The following is a 16839-nucleotide window of genomic DNA, read 5'->3' as shown; positions in this document are numbered from 1 at the left end:
AATGTCGTCATGAACCGCCATAGAACTCCCAGTTGCAATCCTAAAACATTCATGTGAAATGCTACTATTTATCAATTTCTTCTTCCATTTACCTCCAGTCTCTTTTCAGTCATTTTCACAGAGGCAAAGCGGAGAACACAGCAAATAGAGTATCATAAAAAAAAATAATACTCCCTTTGTCTGAAGTTGAACAACCTCTTCACCCTCCCTCCCTCCCTCCAGGTTGATTGAGACCAGCCTGGGCAGCGTGGCCACCAAGTTCAACTTCTTCATCCACAACCTGGCCCAGATGCGCTTCTCTGGCCTGCCGTCCAACGACGAGCCCATCCTCTCCTTCTCCCCAAGACCTACACGCTGAAGCAGGAGGGACGCATCCGCGACGCCTCCATCTTCTCCTTCCAGAAGAGATACAACCCCGACAAGCACTACGTGAGTCTCCAACCATAGACGTACATGTGTTCATTGGTCTCACTGCTGCACTGACAGGGCAAAGCTGCCCTATAGGGATACCAGAAGAACACACATCTGGCATATCAAGAGTTTGAATAAATCTACATATCGAGAAGTCATAACATGAATGTAATTCTAAACAAGATAAGCTAAAATCCTTCTTTTTTTTCTCCCTCCCCCTCGTCTTCCTCCTCCTGTAGACCTATGTGGTGAGACTCTTGCGAGAGGGGCAGAGCGAGGCCCAGTTTCTCTTACGCACCTTCGACGAGTTCCAGGAGCTCCACAACAAGCTGTGCATCCTCTTCCCTCTGTGGAAGCTGCCAGGGTACACGCACCCGTGCACACACACATTTTTGGGAGAACCCACACTTTGTAGGTGTTGCTCATAGCACCTGAAGCTGTCTGGAAGTGGCATGGCAACACCCTGTTCCCAAAAACACTTTGAAAGTCTGCCATATATATGACCTTAGAAAGCCAAAGGTAACCTCAGATTTTACAACGACAGTAATAATATTGAGAATATTTGTTGTGCTTTAACTCGAAGAGCCTTACATTGTATGTGGGTAAAGCTTCCCTTCCACCCCCAAAAGTGTAGCGCCCACTTCTCCACAGATGCACGTCTTCTTGTTAGTGCACTAAACTTTCCCCGTCCCCTCCTTAGGTTCCCTAATAGGATGGTGCTGGGCCGTACACACATCAAGGACGTGGCGGCCAAGAGGAAGATTGAGCTCAACAGCTATGTCCACAACCTGTTGAGGAGCTCCACAGAGGTCACCCAGGTGATTGACACACACACACACACACACACACACACACACTTATAAAAGCCCAATACACTCTATTTTCACTCAATATTTTGGTCACATTTTAGGGTAGTCAGGATAGTCCATCTGTATGTGCTCTACAGATGGTCATACTATCCGTTGGATAACAAATTGCTTCCAACGATTAGGGTTACGTTTAGTACATAGTTAGTTGAAAGGTTATCGATAGTCCATTTGTCAATGCTCTACGGAGTATCCAAATAAGGGGTTCTCAATATTTTCTCTTTCTCTATCAGTGTGATCTTATCTATACATTCTTCCATCCGATCGCGAGAGACGACAAGACGGAAGGATTCGAGGCGATGGCCAAAGCACCAGGTAAATCTGAGTCCTATTGTGTATATGTCAAATCACATGTTATTTGTCAAATGCGCCGAATACAACCGGTGTAGACCTTACCGTGAAATTCTTCCTTACAAGCCCTTAACTGACAGTGCAGTTAAGAAAATATTTTCTAAATAAATGTGCGGGGTTACAGGTTAGTCAAAGTAATTGAGGTAATATGTACATGTAGGTAGAGGTAAAGTGACTATACATAGATAATAAACAAAGAGTTGCAGCAGTGTAAAAATAAGAAAGGGGGGTGGGTCAATACAAAAATAGTCCGGGTAGCCATTTGATTTGATATGTATCGCTATTGTCGCAGCTACAGTTTTGAAAGAGTTATTTCTCCTGCAGAGGCGCCACCATTGAGTCCAACCTCAGGCAGAGTGGAGGGGGAGGTGAAGCTGTCTGTTTCCTACAGGAACAGCACACTCTTCATCATGGTCATGCACATCCGAGACCTGGTGAGTAGGGTGGCTGACAGGGCCCAATCCTAACTAGCGCACATCTCAAACTTTTGGCAGTATAATTAATAGGATAGGATAAATAAAATGGTATGGAATTGAATTACATACATGAATCCTCAGTTTGGCCTTAGTTAATGCTCCACTAAGCATGTCCATGTCCATCTGCCTGCTTCTAGGTATCTGAGGAGGAGACAGACCCTAACCCTTATGTGAAAACATACCTGCTCCCAGACCCCCACAAAACCTCCAAGTGCAAAACAAAGATATCCAGAAAAACCAGGAACCCCACTTTCAACGAAATGGTGAGTGAAATCAGTGTGGCACATTTTCATTAGGCCACCTAGCAAATTGTCATAGCTAACGGCTTTGTGTCCTGACCGACTGTCACTTTGGAACTGTTCTCCTCATCTGCCTTTGTGACGAATGCGAACTAATACAAATTGCTGCCAACTCGTGTTAACTGCTTTGACTACCTCCTCCTTAGCTGGTGTACAGTGGCTACAGCAAGGAGACCCTTGGTCTGCGGGAGCTGCAACTGAGCGTGCTTAGTGCCGAGTCGCTGAGAGAGAACTGCTACCTGGGCGGCGTCACGCTCAAACTCAAGGACTTCGACCTCAGCAAGGAGACGGTCAATTGGTACAAGCTGACCGCCGTGCCCTACTTCTAGACAACTCCACCTGGGAACAACTCCACTTGTCACCTCTTCAAAAACTCCAGAGATACACCCATATAAGGGCAGCGGAACTGGCCACTCCCCGGGGGGGGGGGTGCTTCTAAACTCCACCCCCTTCCTCCTCAAGCTCACCTCATTCCCAACCTCTCTTTGACCCTGTCCAGAAACCCCTCCTACCCCTGAAGGCCGTTCATGTAGATCCTAAAGAATTATAAGCAATATGGTTGTAGCACCGACCTTTCAGATCTACACAAGTGCCTAAAGGATAGGGGCTAGGCTAGGGGTTGTTTCTGGGTGTGGGGCCTTTCTCTCACTCACTAATCATGGTTGTTTCCTCATCGTAGCAAACAATCTCCACTTATTTTGTTTGTTCCTAAACTATAACACGAGAGCTGTAATGTTTTGTACATTTTGACATTAGAGGACCAAAATGGCTTACTTTCAGAAGAGTATATATAGATTGACACGTTTATTTTTTAAAAAGGGGCTCATTTTTACATGTAACTTTTTTCTACATAGACAAATAGGAAGCGTCTGGTTTCCTGCTAAGCTAGCTGAGAATGTCTGGGGATGTGTCCGTCTCAAACCAGACTCCAGGAAAGAGAGTGATCTTGTGTTTCCCAATCACGTGCCAAAAGAACTGATGATGATGGCAAACCACTCTTCCAAAGGGGAACCGAACAGGGTGCCTTGTTTGTGTTCACAATCTCTACTACGCTCCACTTTAACCTTATCACAGTATATTTGATAGAAATTGTGATACCCCAATTGAAAAAGAAATCTATTCTGTCAAATAATGTCAACAGTTCTTCCACTGTGAGCGGGGTTCAGTACTAGCATCAGAAGGTGTTGGAACGATCAGCTCCAACTTGTCTGCACACCACCATGTCTTTTTAATGGTAATTACTTGACTCCTTTTCGGGATTTGTATCACGAACACACTCTTGTTGTGCATTTGATGATGTAGGATAAGTTTGCCTCTAAACACTGATCTAAGGTCAGATGTTATATCGCCACCTATTGGTTTAAGGGTAGAATTTGGGGTGGGGTAAGCTGATCCTTGACCTGGGGCCATATGGACAAAAAAAGGGAAAGACATCCAGGGCAAGAGATACGCTGCTTCCTCTGAGCCGACTACAAAACTAAAGATGAAATAATGAATTTATCCTGGAGGGGTTTTAAAGAGAATATCAACAAAGACAAATAGTGACGATCCACTATTTTAATGCCTGTAAAAAAAATAAACATGCTGAGTTTGTATTATTAACATGGCCAGTTATTTATTCGTAATTGGTTACCTTAACCAGAATGAATCGGTGTGTACTGTAATCCCTTCTTTCCTAAAGCGAATTAAATGTTTTTTGAACAAAGACTGAAGTTCATTGTGTTTTTTGTTATTTATGTTGGCAAAGGGCCAATCGAATCAGTGATATTGACTGTCATTGATAATTGTACGTCTTATTTTGTATTTCTATGCACCTGATGGTCTCTATTCCAAATCAAATGTCATTTGTCACATGCGCTGAATTACAACCGGTTTAGATCTAAAAGTGAAATGCTTACTAACTGGCAATGCAGTTAAAATACGTGTTAAAGTATTTACTAAAATAATCTTCAGTAAAAAATAAAGAGGAAAAAAAAACGAATAATTAAGGAGCAACAATAAAATAACAGTAGCGAGGCTATATACAGGGGGTACCGGTACAGAGTCAATGTGCAGGGGTACGGGTTAGTCGAGGTAAAGTGACTTCATGGAAAGTAAGCAGCGTAATAATGGGGGGAAGAACAATGCAAATAGTCCGGGTAGCCATTTGATTAGATGTTCAGGATTCTTATTTAGATGGAAAAGTCAGTGAAAAGCATTCTTATGATGACATAGCCCCAAAAAACAGTACCACACATTTGACCGAAAATATAAAGTTGTTTGAGAATGGTTGTGTTTCTCCAGCGCCATCCCTCACCTTTACAGCCAATCTAGTGGCGGGGCTGCAGTTCAGTTGTCTGAAAACAGTGCGGGATTGTGGCTTTCTTCTACTCAAGCGCATTTGACGTAATTTCCCACGCAGGCGCAAAGTTATTTCAATCGCGTGGAGGCATTCATGTTCATTTCGAATATTTTCAAAGAACCGGATTATTTTGCTCTGTTCACCTAAAAGTAGTTAATTTGGCTCACAAACGGCTCTTCGTTCACTAATGCTTAGAAAATGCCCTAAAACCAAGAACACATTCTAAATCTGCAATTTAAAGCCTAAAACGTTGCTTACCGTTATATAAAATCGTGAAACGTGATTTAAAATAAGTGTTTACCTGATCAAATTATTAGATTGCCTGTAAAAAAAGAGAAACCACCTTCACTATATTGTTGCTGCACTGAGGAATTACCATCTTCAGACAATGTTTGTATCATTTATATCCAGATAATAGATGTCTGGAGCTCAAAAATCTATATTAACAGCACAGATTGAACAATGAGGTTTAGTTATAAAAAATCTTTGATTAACAGTATGCAAATCAGTGAGCCAAATGAACAACTCCCTTGGTTCCCAACGTTCACCAAAAGAGCTGTTCGTTCACGAACGACCGGCCATCCAAGGCTCTCTCTTTCTCTACTGCTATTATGGGTCGCATGCACGCTCCCGGGTAAGCTTTATTTTCACCGTACAAAACAGCTTTTTAAACATCAGTTATTAAATATATTTACCATTTATGCAATGAGAATATATTGTCTACACATGACATCCACATTGAACCGTCTAAATCGCCCCAGTCCCAATAAATTAAGAGTTTAAACATTGCCCCATTTAGCAAGCTAACTTAGCCAGCTACAAGCTAGTTACAGCCAGTCGTATAACTGGTTACTGCTAGCTAACGTTATTTAGCCAACACACTTCCCTGCGAGATGATGTAAAGTCAGCAAGCTAAAGTATCCACCACACAAAACACTATCACTAGCTTATAACGTTATGAACTAATAACGGTAACTCCCTGTTTTCTTTTCAATGTAGTCTTGTCTCAATGGGGCCATTTTAGCTAACGTTAGGGTGTTATAGTGGTAAAATACCAAATGACACAACAGACTCTCAGAAGCACAGTGTGGTCAGATTTGTTAAATTTCACTTTTATTTTTATCAGATTTTTTACATTTAATCAGGTAGGCCAGTTGAAAACAAGTTCTCATTTAAAACTGCGACCCGGCCCCAGATAAAGCAAAGCATTGCGACAAAAACTACAGTGGGATAGACAACGTACAGTCAATAACACAATAGAAAAATCAATGCAGTGTGTGTGTAACAGTATAATTTTAGACCGTCCCCTCGCCCATCAAGGTCTCAGAGCAAGTGACGTCACCGATTGAAACGCTATGTAAAGGCAATAATTTATAGGCCATAGTGGCGAAGTAATAACAATTTAGCATTTAACACTGACTGGAGTGATAGATGTGCAGATGATGATGTGCAAGCAGAGATACTGTGTTGCAAAAGAGCAAGCAATAAATATATGGGGATGGGGTAGTTGGGTGGACTATTTACAGATGGGCTGTGTACAGGTGCAGTGATCGTAAGCTGCTCTGACAGCTGATGCTTATAGTTAGTGAGGGAGATATAAGTCTCCAGCTTCAGTGACTTTTGCAGTTCGTTCCAGTCGTTGGCAGCAGAGAACTGTAAGGAAAGGCGGCCAAAGGTGGAGTTTGCTTTGGGGATGACCAGTGAAATATACCTGCTGGAGCGTGTGCTATGGGTGGGTGTTGCTATGGGGACCAGTAAACTGCGAAGGCGGGCTTTACCAAGCAAAGACTTCTAGATGACCGGGATCCAGTGGGTTTGGCAACGGATATGTCGCGAAGGCCAGCCAACGATAGCATACAGGTCGCAATGGTGGGTAGTATATAGAGCTTTAGAGTGACAAAACGGATGGCACTGTGATAGACAACGTCCAATTTGCTGAGTAGAGTGTTGGAGACACAGGTCAATGGCAAAGCCTTTTCCAAAAATAGCACCAAAATGACAGACTGGACTCTGACTAACAAACATAAACTGGGTGTTTCGAGCCCTAGCTGAATGCTGATTGGCTGAAAGAACAGACTTTAGCCGTGGCATATTGGCCATAAACCACACCTCCTTCGGCCTTACAGCTTAATTATATAACTGGTGGGTCTAATCCTGAATGCTGATAGGTTAAAAGTGCATTTCAGACGGTGTCTTTTCCACAAGTTAACACCGGCTAAATCTATGACGTTAAAATTCATATTTACTCTGTTCCATCTGACTGCGCAATCCACTGTCTCATCAGCTCAGGCAGGGAAGTTTATAAAGTTGATCTCCACTATTATAAAAACCATGTAGACATTCTCACATTCATTTTAGAGTAATATTTAGTTTTCAACAGGGGAAATTTGTATAAACGTTCTCCAACATTGTTTCCATATTCAAATTCGTTCTCCAACTGTCCCATAGTAATGAATGCGTACTGGTCAGGGCGAGAGAAAGAATGCAAGCAGCGTTTCTGAGCCAGTTGAAATCATTAATCAGTTTTATGTGCAAAGAAAAGTAAATTTAAAAAAGGTAAAACGAAACGCAGCTAGTTTGCCGTTTTCCAGCGTTAGTTTGAAGTGATTGTGTTACTGTAGCTGTGTTGTTGGCTAGCTCCTCTGAACAGCATTGTCCTGACAAGTGAGCATATTTTCTATGCTAGGCGAAATCGTGCCTCATTATCTCATTGTTATGGATGTATCCAAATACATGTCACTAGAAAACAGCTTAAACAAATGTAGCTACTGTTGTTGTTCTGTCTGCACTGTTTGACGTGACTGTAAGTTAGCCATAGTTGGCTAGCAAGCAAGGGATAATAGCATTGCCAGCCAGTATGGCAATGGAACATTTAGAACCAACAACTGGGTCGCGTCCATAGATACAGAACAAAAAGACTGGCAAATGTGTTAAATTATAACCATGGTATGAAAGGGATAATCAACTCGGGGCTCTATGCGTTTTCTGGTTAATAATACATCTCCCATGGGTGGAAGGTCAGTTCCACTCCGCTAGCGCGTTGTGGAACACACCTTCCACGTCGTTCATTTCCATGGAACGCATCCCTTATGAAACTCATATCTCAAGAAAGGAATGTCCTATCAACATGATAGTTTCAGGGGTTATACAATATTATGAGCATGTTAAAATGGAATATAATGAAATATACATATGCAAATTGGCTGTTAATTTATGCACATATTGTAAGTATGCAATAAAATCATTGACAATTGCTAGGTTTCCATCTAATTGGTGACAGATTTTCATATGAATATTGTAAAACCTGCATAATGAAAATATATGCATTTCCCCACTAGTGTTTCCACCAAATGGACTTGTTGGAATAAAAATAAGTGTGATTATAGACAAAATGTAATTTTCCACAAGTTTTCATTTCATTGCATTTTCAACTCTGATAGTTTGGTCACAAAACTGTTGCATTAAACAGCAAATGTGTCTACTCTGGTCCTGGCACATGTTCTCTATCCAACAGCTCGCAGAAACAATGCGGGTAGGCTCATCTACATGATGAGAATATTATGGATAAGAGCAAGAATATCTTTATTTGTCAAATGGCAGTCAAGCTTCGATCATCATGTCACCAGAATAAGACCCCCATATTTATTGGAAAGGAGCATCAAGATCACCATGCCCTTTCACCACCCTGTGACATTCATCATAACTTATTTCATCTGTAGCCTAATAAACTGCATGGTTTCCCAATTCATAGGAACAATTTGATATGAAGCAATTGAAACTGAGGTTTAAATTGATTATAGTGAATTTTTGTTTCACCAAATCGAGCGAGAGAGGGAGTCTTGAGAATGCAGTGAGAGGAGAAAACGGCCCACTCTATCCCTCAGCTAATGTTAGCTAGCTAGCTAAACGGCTTGTTAGCCACCTACTCGCGGTAAACCTATGATCGCTTCAACAATTCAGCATGAAATCTTTATAGCAGCATATTACAATGCTACCAAGAACCTGAGCTTTGTAGTGATATACATTTTTGTATATGGTCACAGTGTAGATGAATGCTTGTTTGTTGCTTACATTCTCACTCAGCCGATTTTTGCACTTGCTCCATAAAACTCCTTCCAGAAGTCAGTCAACTTGTCTTCTTCGAGTTGATACTCTAATAGTTTGATTGAACAATATGACACCTACAGAAATGGACGAATGTGAAAACAGTATTTTCAGGAGAGCCCGAAAAGTGGTTGTCAGAAGCGTCAAACCGCTCTGACCCCTCTGATTGAGCTTGCTCCCCCGAATCAGAGATGCTCACAAATGGTTTACTATTTACAATATTTTGTTATTCACAACATATTACGGAAGATTTTTGTAAAAAAATATTTACATTGAATTCAGTTAATAAAATGGTATTGTCTGAAGAGATAGCCTTGAATTATACACCGTATGCATCCTCTCTATCTTAGTTTGTGCAGGTGACTGTGACCTCCTCCTCAGTCAGACCAATTGGCAGAACTGATAGAATATGTTCTGGAAGTTAACTTCTTGATGCACCCATCCCGTTAGCGGGATCATTTTCGTCAACCACCGCAGAATTGCAGAGCGCCAAATTCAAATTAAATCACTAAAAATATTTAATTTTCATGAAATCACAAGTGCAATATAGCAAAACACAGCTTAGTTTGTTGTTAATCCACCTGGTGGGTCAGATTTCAATAAAGCTTTTCGGCGAAAGCATACCAAGCGTTTATGTAAGCACATCTCTCTCAGTAGCCAAGTAGATTGGTCACGAAAGTCAGAAAAGCAATAAATGAAATCGCTTACCTTTGATAATCTATGGATGTTTGCACTCACGAGACTCCCAGTTACACAATAATGTTCATTTTGTTCCATAAATATTATTTTTATATCCAAAATAAAGCGCCAACCAAATGGAGGTATGTTCAGAAATCAACAGGCTTGAGCGGTCACAACATCGCAGACTAAAATTCCAAATAGTATCCGTAATGTTCGTAGAAACATGTCAAACGTTTTTTATAATCAATCCTCAGGTTGTTTTTACAATATATAATCAATAATATATCAACCGGGAATGTAGCTTCTTCAGAGAGAGAGAGAGAAAATGAATGCTCCAAGCTGTTGCGCATACAAAACGCTGCTGGCACTCAGCCATACAATGATGCAATGTGATCTTTCTCGCTAATTTTTTCAAAATAAAAGCTTGAAACTATGTCTAAAGACTGTTCACACCATGGGGAAGCCATAGGAAAAGGAATATGGTTGATATCCCTTTAAATGGAGCGAAGGCAGGCTATGGAACATGGAGCTTTCAAAATAGAAGCCACTTCCTGGTTTGATTTTCCTTAGGTTTTCGCCTGCAATATCAGTTCTGTTATACTCACAGACAATATTTTGACAGTTTTGGAAACTTTATAGAGTATTTTCTATCCTAATCTGACAATTATATGCATATTCTAGATTCTGGGCCTGAGAAATAGGCAGTTTAATATGGGTACGTTTTTCATCCAAACATCAAAATACTGCCCCCTACACTCAATAGGTTTTAAGAAGGGAGACATTGCTCAGTTTCTTGGTTAACCAGTCACCTGCAGGAACCAACCCCATGAACAATGCCTATGTAGCTTTTTTATATAGCAGTATATAAGAGGACTGAAGGGACCGCCCTGGCGGAGCTTGTGACAGACTTGTACATGTGTTGTAACCTCTACAATTACCTGATAATAAATAGTGATTAGTCATTAGATATAAATAGTAATTGAATATTGGCTTCAGGTGTCTCTGGTGTTGAATTTCCACAACAATATCATGATTAATAAAGTGAGCACCAGAATCAAACCGTATTCCGGTCAGCGTTCAGATTTTGTCACGTGAACTAACACCCTACAAACGTTAGTATTTGACGGACTCAGTCTTATCACCATCTCGGTCGGTTCACTGAATTTGTAGCCAACAATGAATTGCACCGCACACAAACATTTTTCAACCTGTTTGCTGCCAGTTTAGCTACTTATAAATTGCCCAACTAATGTGAATGCCATGTCTGTTGCAGAAAGGGCTTGTCCCAGTCGGCGCTGCCTTACAGGCGAAGTGTCCCCACTGTAAGTACAACGGTTCATCAGTATTGTTGGGTCAATATTGGTCTGCTGTATACTATACGAGTGGATGTAGGCAGCTAGTGAGACTGGTAAGTAAGCCTTCGGTAAGAAGATGAGTGGACACCTACCTAATGGTAGGGAAGTCAAATGAATGGGCTGCTGTAGATATGAGAGTTCTTTCTAGAGCACCCGGTTAAATTGTGAATAAGAGCATTTTTGTAATCTCAAAATGGTTCCACTAGTGAGAAATGTGTGATTATTGAAAAAATCTTGCTTCATTTACTATCATCCTAAATTAAGATATTGAATTATTACGCTAGTTTCCAGCATGTGTACAGTATGTGTTACTGCAAGCTGACGTTTTGACCACATTGAATTAGGGAGAATTGCACATGCTTTTTACCTCAGATTGGTGATGTTAGTAAAAGGTTGTAGTCAACACGATGACACAAGATCAATTGCATAATCCATATCTTTGGTTTTGTACGATTAATTTTGTCATATGTGGTAGAGGTAGCAGGTCTTAGAACGCAGCTATCCTTTGTGTCTCAAATGGCAAAGAGAATTCTGGGTGGTCTCTATAAAAGTCGCTGACCGCACACCAATACACAAACTATCACTCAAACAGCCAACCCTTTTTATTGTAAATAAGAATTTTTTTTTTTTTAAACACTTCTACATTCATGTGGATGCCACCATGATTATGGATAATCCTGAATGACTCATGAATAATGAGTGAGAAAGTTACTCACAAATATCATACCCCCCCCCCCCCAAAAAAAAACCAACAACGATAACCTCCCTTGTTATTGTAATGGTGAGATGTTAGTCTTGGGAGTTGTGATATTTGTGCGTCTAACTTTTTACAGAAATGTTTAGAAACATTATATGTTATTATATTATTGTGATAGTTTGTGTATTGGTGTGCGGTCAGCAACTTTTATAGAGAGACCGCCCAGATAATATTCACATTTTTGGTGACTTCAGTATTCGCTTGGAAGAGTCCACAGATCATCGACTCAGTGTGTTTTGTCCAACATGTCTCCGGGCCTACGCATTGCCACAGTCAATCCCTGGATTTAGTTTTGTCCTGTGGAATAAATATTGGGAATCTAAATGTTTTTGCAATCGCAACAAATAATCTATTCAGACCCCAACCAAGGATTATCAAAAGACACTATATAAATTCTCGGACAACCCAAAGATTCCTGGATTCCCTTCCAGACTCCCTCCACCTACCCAAGGATGTTGGAGTAAAAAAAATCAGTTAACCACCGAACCGAGGATCTAAATGTAACCTTCCTAATACAATGGGTGGGTCTAATCCTTAATGCTGATTGGTTAAAACCGCATTCCACAAGTTAGCACCGGCTAAATATCTGACATTAAAATGCCTATTTACTCTGTTCCATCTGACTGCGCACAGAGTAAATCGCGCCTCATTAACTCATTGTTATGGATGTATCCAAATAAATGTCACTAGAGAACAGCGTAAACAAATGCAAATGCGGCTACTTTGCTGTTATTCTGGCTGCAGAACGTGACTAAGTTAGCCATAGTTGGCTAGCTAGCAAGCAAGGGATAAGAACGTTGCCAGCCTGTATGGCAATGGAACATTTAGAACAAAACAACTGGGTCGCGTCCATAGATACAGAACAAAATGACTGAACCGATAGAACGAACGAAGCCGGTGTTAGGAGGATATATTGGCACGGTTTGCCAGCCCTCGACTAACAACACCTGTGCCAATATATCCTCCAAACACTGGCTTCACGGGCATTATCACTTAAGAAATACCCTAGATGCAGTCGCACCTCTAAAAACAAAAATAATTTGTCACAAGAAATGAGCTCCCTGTTATACAGAAAATACCCGAGCCCTGAAGCAAGCTTCCAGAAAATTGCAATGGAAGAGGCGCTCCACCAAACTGGAAGTGTTCTGACTATCTTGGAAAGATAGTACCGTGCAATATCAAAGGGCCCTCACTGCTGCTCAATCAGCCTACTTTTCCAACCTAATTGAGTAGAATAAAAACAATCAATTGTATTTTTGATATGATCACAAAGCTAACTAAAAAGCAGTATTCCCCAAGAGAGGATGGTCTTTAGCAGTGTTGAATTCATGAACTTCTTAGACGAAAAGATCATTAGAAAGCAAATTATGGACTCCTCTTTGAATCTGCGTATTTCTCCAAAACTCAATTGCCCGAGTCTGCCAAGAACTGCCAGGACCTAAGATCAATCGAGACAATCAAGTTTTTAAATCACGTATCTCTCGATACATTCACAAACATAGTCATGGCCTCTAAACCTTCCAGCTGCCTACTGGACTCTATTTCAAATAAACTACTGAAAGAGCTACTTCCTGTGCTTGGCCCTCCTATGTTGAAGATAATAAACAGCTCCCTTTCCTCCGGATGTATACCAAACTCACAAAAAGTGGCAGTAATAAAGCCTCTCCTCGAAATGCCAAACCTTGACATGGATTTTTTTTTTTAAGTATCAGCCTATATGGAATCTCCAATTCCTCTCAAAAAAAAAAGCTGTTGCGTAGTCCTTCCTGAAGACAAATAATGTATACGAATAGTTGCTGGTTCAAATCCCAGAGGAGGCAAGGTGGAAAAATCTGCCATTCTGCCCTTGAGCAAGGCAGTTAACCCCCAACTGTTCCCCAGGCAGAATGACACCCAATGAGATTAATGAGATTATTTGGGGAAAAATTATGATAGCATGAATATTATTTTATTTGTGCATATTGGAAAAAATAAATTAAACAACTCACCATTTTCTAATTGCCTGGTTTCATGGGCAACTAGCCACAGGAGTTTATAAGCCAACGGAGTCTTCTGAAATTATTAAGAAAGTACTGCTAAATTTAGTTTGGTGGACATTCTTCTGTAATTGGTGAGTATGGAGCCAATAATTAACTCCGTACGGGAGGTTCACACACCTGGTTACAGAATGTGGCTAGGTGTTACACTGGTTGGAGCTTAGATTGCTCATTTCCTGGTCTGCTCGCTGAACCCAGACTCCAAGTATATATGAAAAGGTTTGTCAATCCAGGCATGGATGATGTCAGTGTACACCTTATAATCGGGAGTAGCTATCCTTCCAAGCCTGGATTAAGGAACATTTTCATATCCGTTTTCGGTCTGGGTGAGGTCATCATCGGATGAAAAGTCAGCCCTCCTCATGTTCCGGCCTTCAATGGCATAACACTCTTATGGTGTTTTCCTCCAGTGGCTGAAGCTGACATCTGATGATGTCAAGGAACAGATCTTCAAGCTGGCCAAGAAGGGATTGACCCCATCTCAGATTGGTAAGTGCAACAATAGCAAATACCAGCTGACGGTCCATGAATGAGAGAGCTTTATCTATTCATTGTTGTTGAATTGTCATCTTTGGGTGAGTTCTGAATAAAGCTGGATTTAGGTTAACAGGGGTGCCTGTCTGTTTCCACATGGGCAAACTGCTTTGGTGTCATGCCAAACAGAAAGGTATCCAACCATGATTACGGTCATTTCTCTTGACTGTCCAGTTGACTCTGTCCCTTCCTTCCTCCCCCTCTCTGTCCAGGTGTCATTCTGAGGGACTCCCACGGTGTGGCCCAGGTGCGGTTTGTCACCGGGAACAAGATTCTGAGGATCCTCAAGACCAAGGGCCTGGCCCCAGATCTTCCCGAGGACCTGTACCACCTCATCAAGAAGGCTGTGGCTATCAGGAAGCATCTGGAGAGGAACAGAAAGGTGAGCAGGCTCACATAACATAGGCTATGATTGCACACTTTGAAAATACATCCTTCCTTGAGGTAGGCCAATGACTGATCTAATATGGCTTGATGGGTGAAATCTAGTTGTAACATTTCAGTGTTTACTTCAAGGCAGGGAGGAAGATATTTTCATAAGCCGTATTTTATTCAGAACGCTGTCCCTTTAAGCGAGCTAGCAACCTTTCGGTTACTTGCCCAACGCTCTAACCACTAGGCTACCTGCCGCCCGTCCAAGATAATCCATCCACCTGACAGGTGTGGCATATCAAGAAGCTGATTAAACAGCATGAACATTACACAGGTGCACCGTGTGCTGGGGACAATAAAAGGCTAGTCTAAAATGTTCAGTTTGTCTCAAGTTTTGAGGGACTGTGCAATTGGTATGCTAACTGCAGGAATGTCCATCAGAGCTGTTGCCAGAGAATTTAATGTTTAATTCTCTACCATAAGCCTCGTCCAACCTCGTTTTAGAGAATTTGGCAGTACAACCTACCTGCCTCACAATCACAGACCACCTGTATCGTGTGGGCGTGTGGTTTGCTGATGTCAACGTTGTGAGCAGAGTGCCCCATGGTGGCGATGGGGTTATGGTATGGGCAGGCATAAGCTACGGACAACGGACAAAATGGCATTTTATCGATGGCAATTTTAATAAACAGATACCGTGACGAGATCCTGAGGCCCATTGTTGTGCTATTCATCCGCCGCCATCACCTTATGTTTCAGCATGATAATGCACGGCCCCATGTTGCAAGTCTCTGTTCCCAATTCCAGGAAGCTGAAAATGCCACAGTTCTTCTATGGCCTGCATACTCACAAGACATGTCACCCACTGTGCATGTTTAGGATGCTCTGGATCAACGTGTATGACAGCGTGTTCCAGTTCCCACCAATATCCAGGAACTTGGCACAGACATTGAAGAGGAGTGGGACAACATTCCACAGGCCACAATCAACAGCCCGATCAACTCTATGCAAAGGAAATGTGTCGCGCTGCATGAGGCAAATGGTGGTCACACCAGATACTGACTGGTTTTCTGATCCACGCTCCTAGCTTTTTTTTTAAGGTATCTGTGACCAGCAGATGCATATCTGTATTCCCAGTCATGTGAAATTAATAGATTAGGGACTAATGAATTCATTTCAATTGACTGATTTCCTCATATGAACTGTAACTCAATAAAATCAATGAAATTGTTGCATGTTGCGTTTTATATTTTTGTTCAGTATATTTACATCTGATGGCCGAAGTGACCCCCATCGCACACTCGTCAAAACTAGGCCGGCCGATGTAAACACGTTTTTGTCTTTCACAAGACGTGTTAAATTTTGAGCCATATCAGGGACAGCACTCTCCTGTCTGGGTCTGGTGTTTTTGTACTGCATGTGGGGATGAGTCATGTGTGCACTCTTTAAGAATAGCTTGTTAAACTACTTTGTTTCTAGAGATGCTAATGTCTGTACCCCTATTTTTTTGCAGGACAAAGATGCCAAGTTCCGCCTGATTCTCACCGAGAGCAGGATCCACAGACTGGCCCGTTACTACAAGACCAAGAGAGTACTTGCTCCCAACTGGAAGTAGTATGTACCAGTAAACACAATTACTGCTCTTTTGTATGGCAAACATAGTCTGCCATACTTAATTAAGCTCTAATTGCTTCATAACATGTCCATTATATTACTGTACCAGACCTCTGTCTATGCCATTTAATTTGGTCGCTATGACTCCTGCACAATTCTATGTCCTACTCTTTGTCCTGTAAGAGCTGAGATATTTATGTTGTGCCAGAGGAATGCTGGAGGTCAATTATCAGAGTGGCTGCACTGCCATCTCTGCCAGTCCCCTTCATATAGCACTGTATTATACACTATAACCATGGTTTATTTCTGGGTTGTCTGATCTTGGGTCAAATATAACTAATTAGAATGTGAGTCATTATTTTAAAAATGTTGAAGTGGGGTGCCCTGATTTGTGTTCACTTGTGGTTCACTTTTGGTCTGTGAGAGTATTATTGCGTTTTCCTATCTCTAATCATTTCCTTTATGTTTCTTCTCCAGCGAGTCCTCGACAGCTTCTGCTTTGGTGGCATAATCATCATCACGTTTTGGATAAATAAATCATTGGGATTCAAATATTTATTTGTCTTGTGTTTATTTAATGAGGACATTTTTGAGAATAATTTGTACATGTCTTTATGAAGCCGTCTCAATGAATTACATGGC

At 41.4% G+C, this 16839-nt stretch overlaps 2 protein-coding genes across 2 annotated transcripts in view; both read left to right on the top strand.

Moving 5' to 3' along the window:
• The window catches only part of LOC115134515 (phosphatidylinositol 4-phosphate 3-kinase C2 domain-containing subunit alpha-like), a 56083-nt gene extending 51973 nt beyond the window's left edge, over positions 1-4110 (top strand). The window contains 8 exon segments of the mRNA XM_029668574.2: positions 223-338; positions 341-429; positions 651-775; positions 1112-1229; positions 1511-1592; positions 1953-2062; positions 2242-2367; positions 2550-4110. Coding sequence (XP_029524434.2) covers positions 223-338; positions 341-429; positions 651-775; positions 1112-1229; positions 1511-1592; positions 1953-2062; positions 2242-2367; positions 2550-2732 — 949 coding nt within the window. The 3' untranslated portion in view covers positions 2733-4110.
• Positions 4111-5318: 1208 nt separating this feature from the next.
• Positions 5319-16751, top strand: LOC115134514 (small ribosomal subunit protein uS15). Its single transcript, XM_029668573.2, has 6 exons — positions 5319-5378; positions 10803-10851; positions 14088-14166; positions 14424-14593; positions 16097-16197; positions 16675-16751. Exons 1-6 carry the CDS (start codon positions 5356-5358, stop codon positions 16706-16708), a joined length of 456 nt encoding a protein of 151 aa, XP_029524433.1. The 5' UTR covers positions 5319-5355; the 3' UTR covers positions 16709-16751.
• The last annotated feature ends 88 nt before the right edge of the window (positions 16752-16839 follow it).

Source organism: Oncorhynchus nerka, linkage group LG9a (genome assembly GCF_034236695.1).
Source record: "Oncorhynchus nerka isolate Pitt River linkage group LG9a, Oner_Uvic_2.0, whole genome shotgun sequence".
Lineage (NCBI taxonomy): Eukaryota > Metazoa > Chordata > Actinopteri > Salmoniformes > Salmonidae > Oncorhynchus > Oncorhynchus nerka.
The sequence above is the reverse complement of the archived record's forward strand: the minus strand, read 5'-3'. Positions and strand labels throughout refer to the sequence as shown.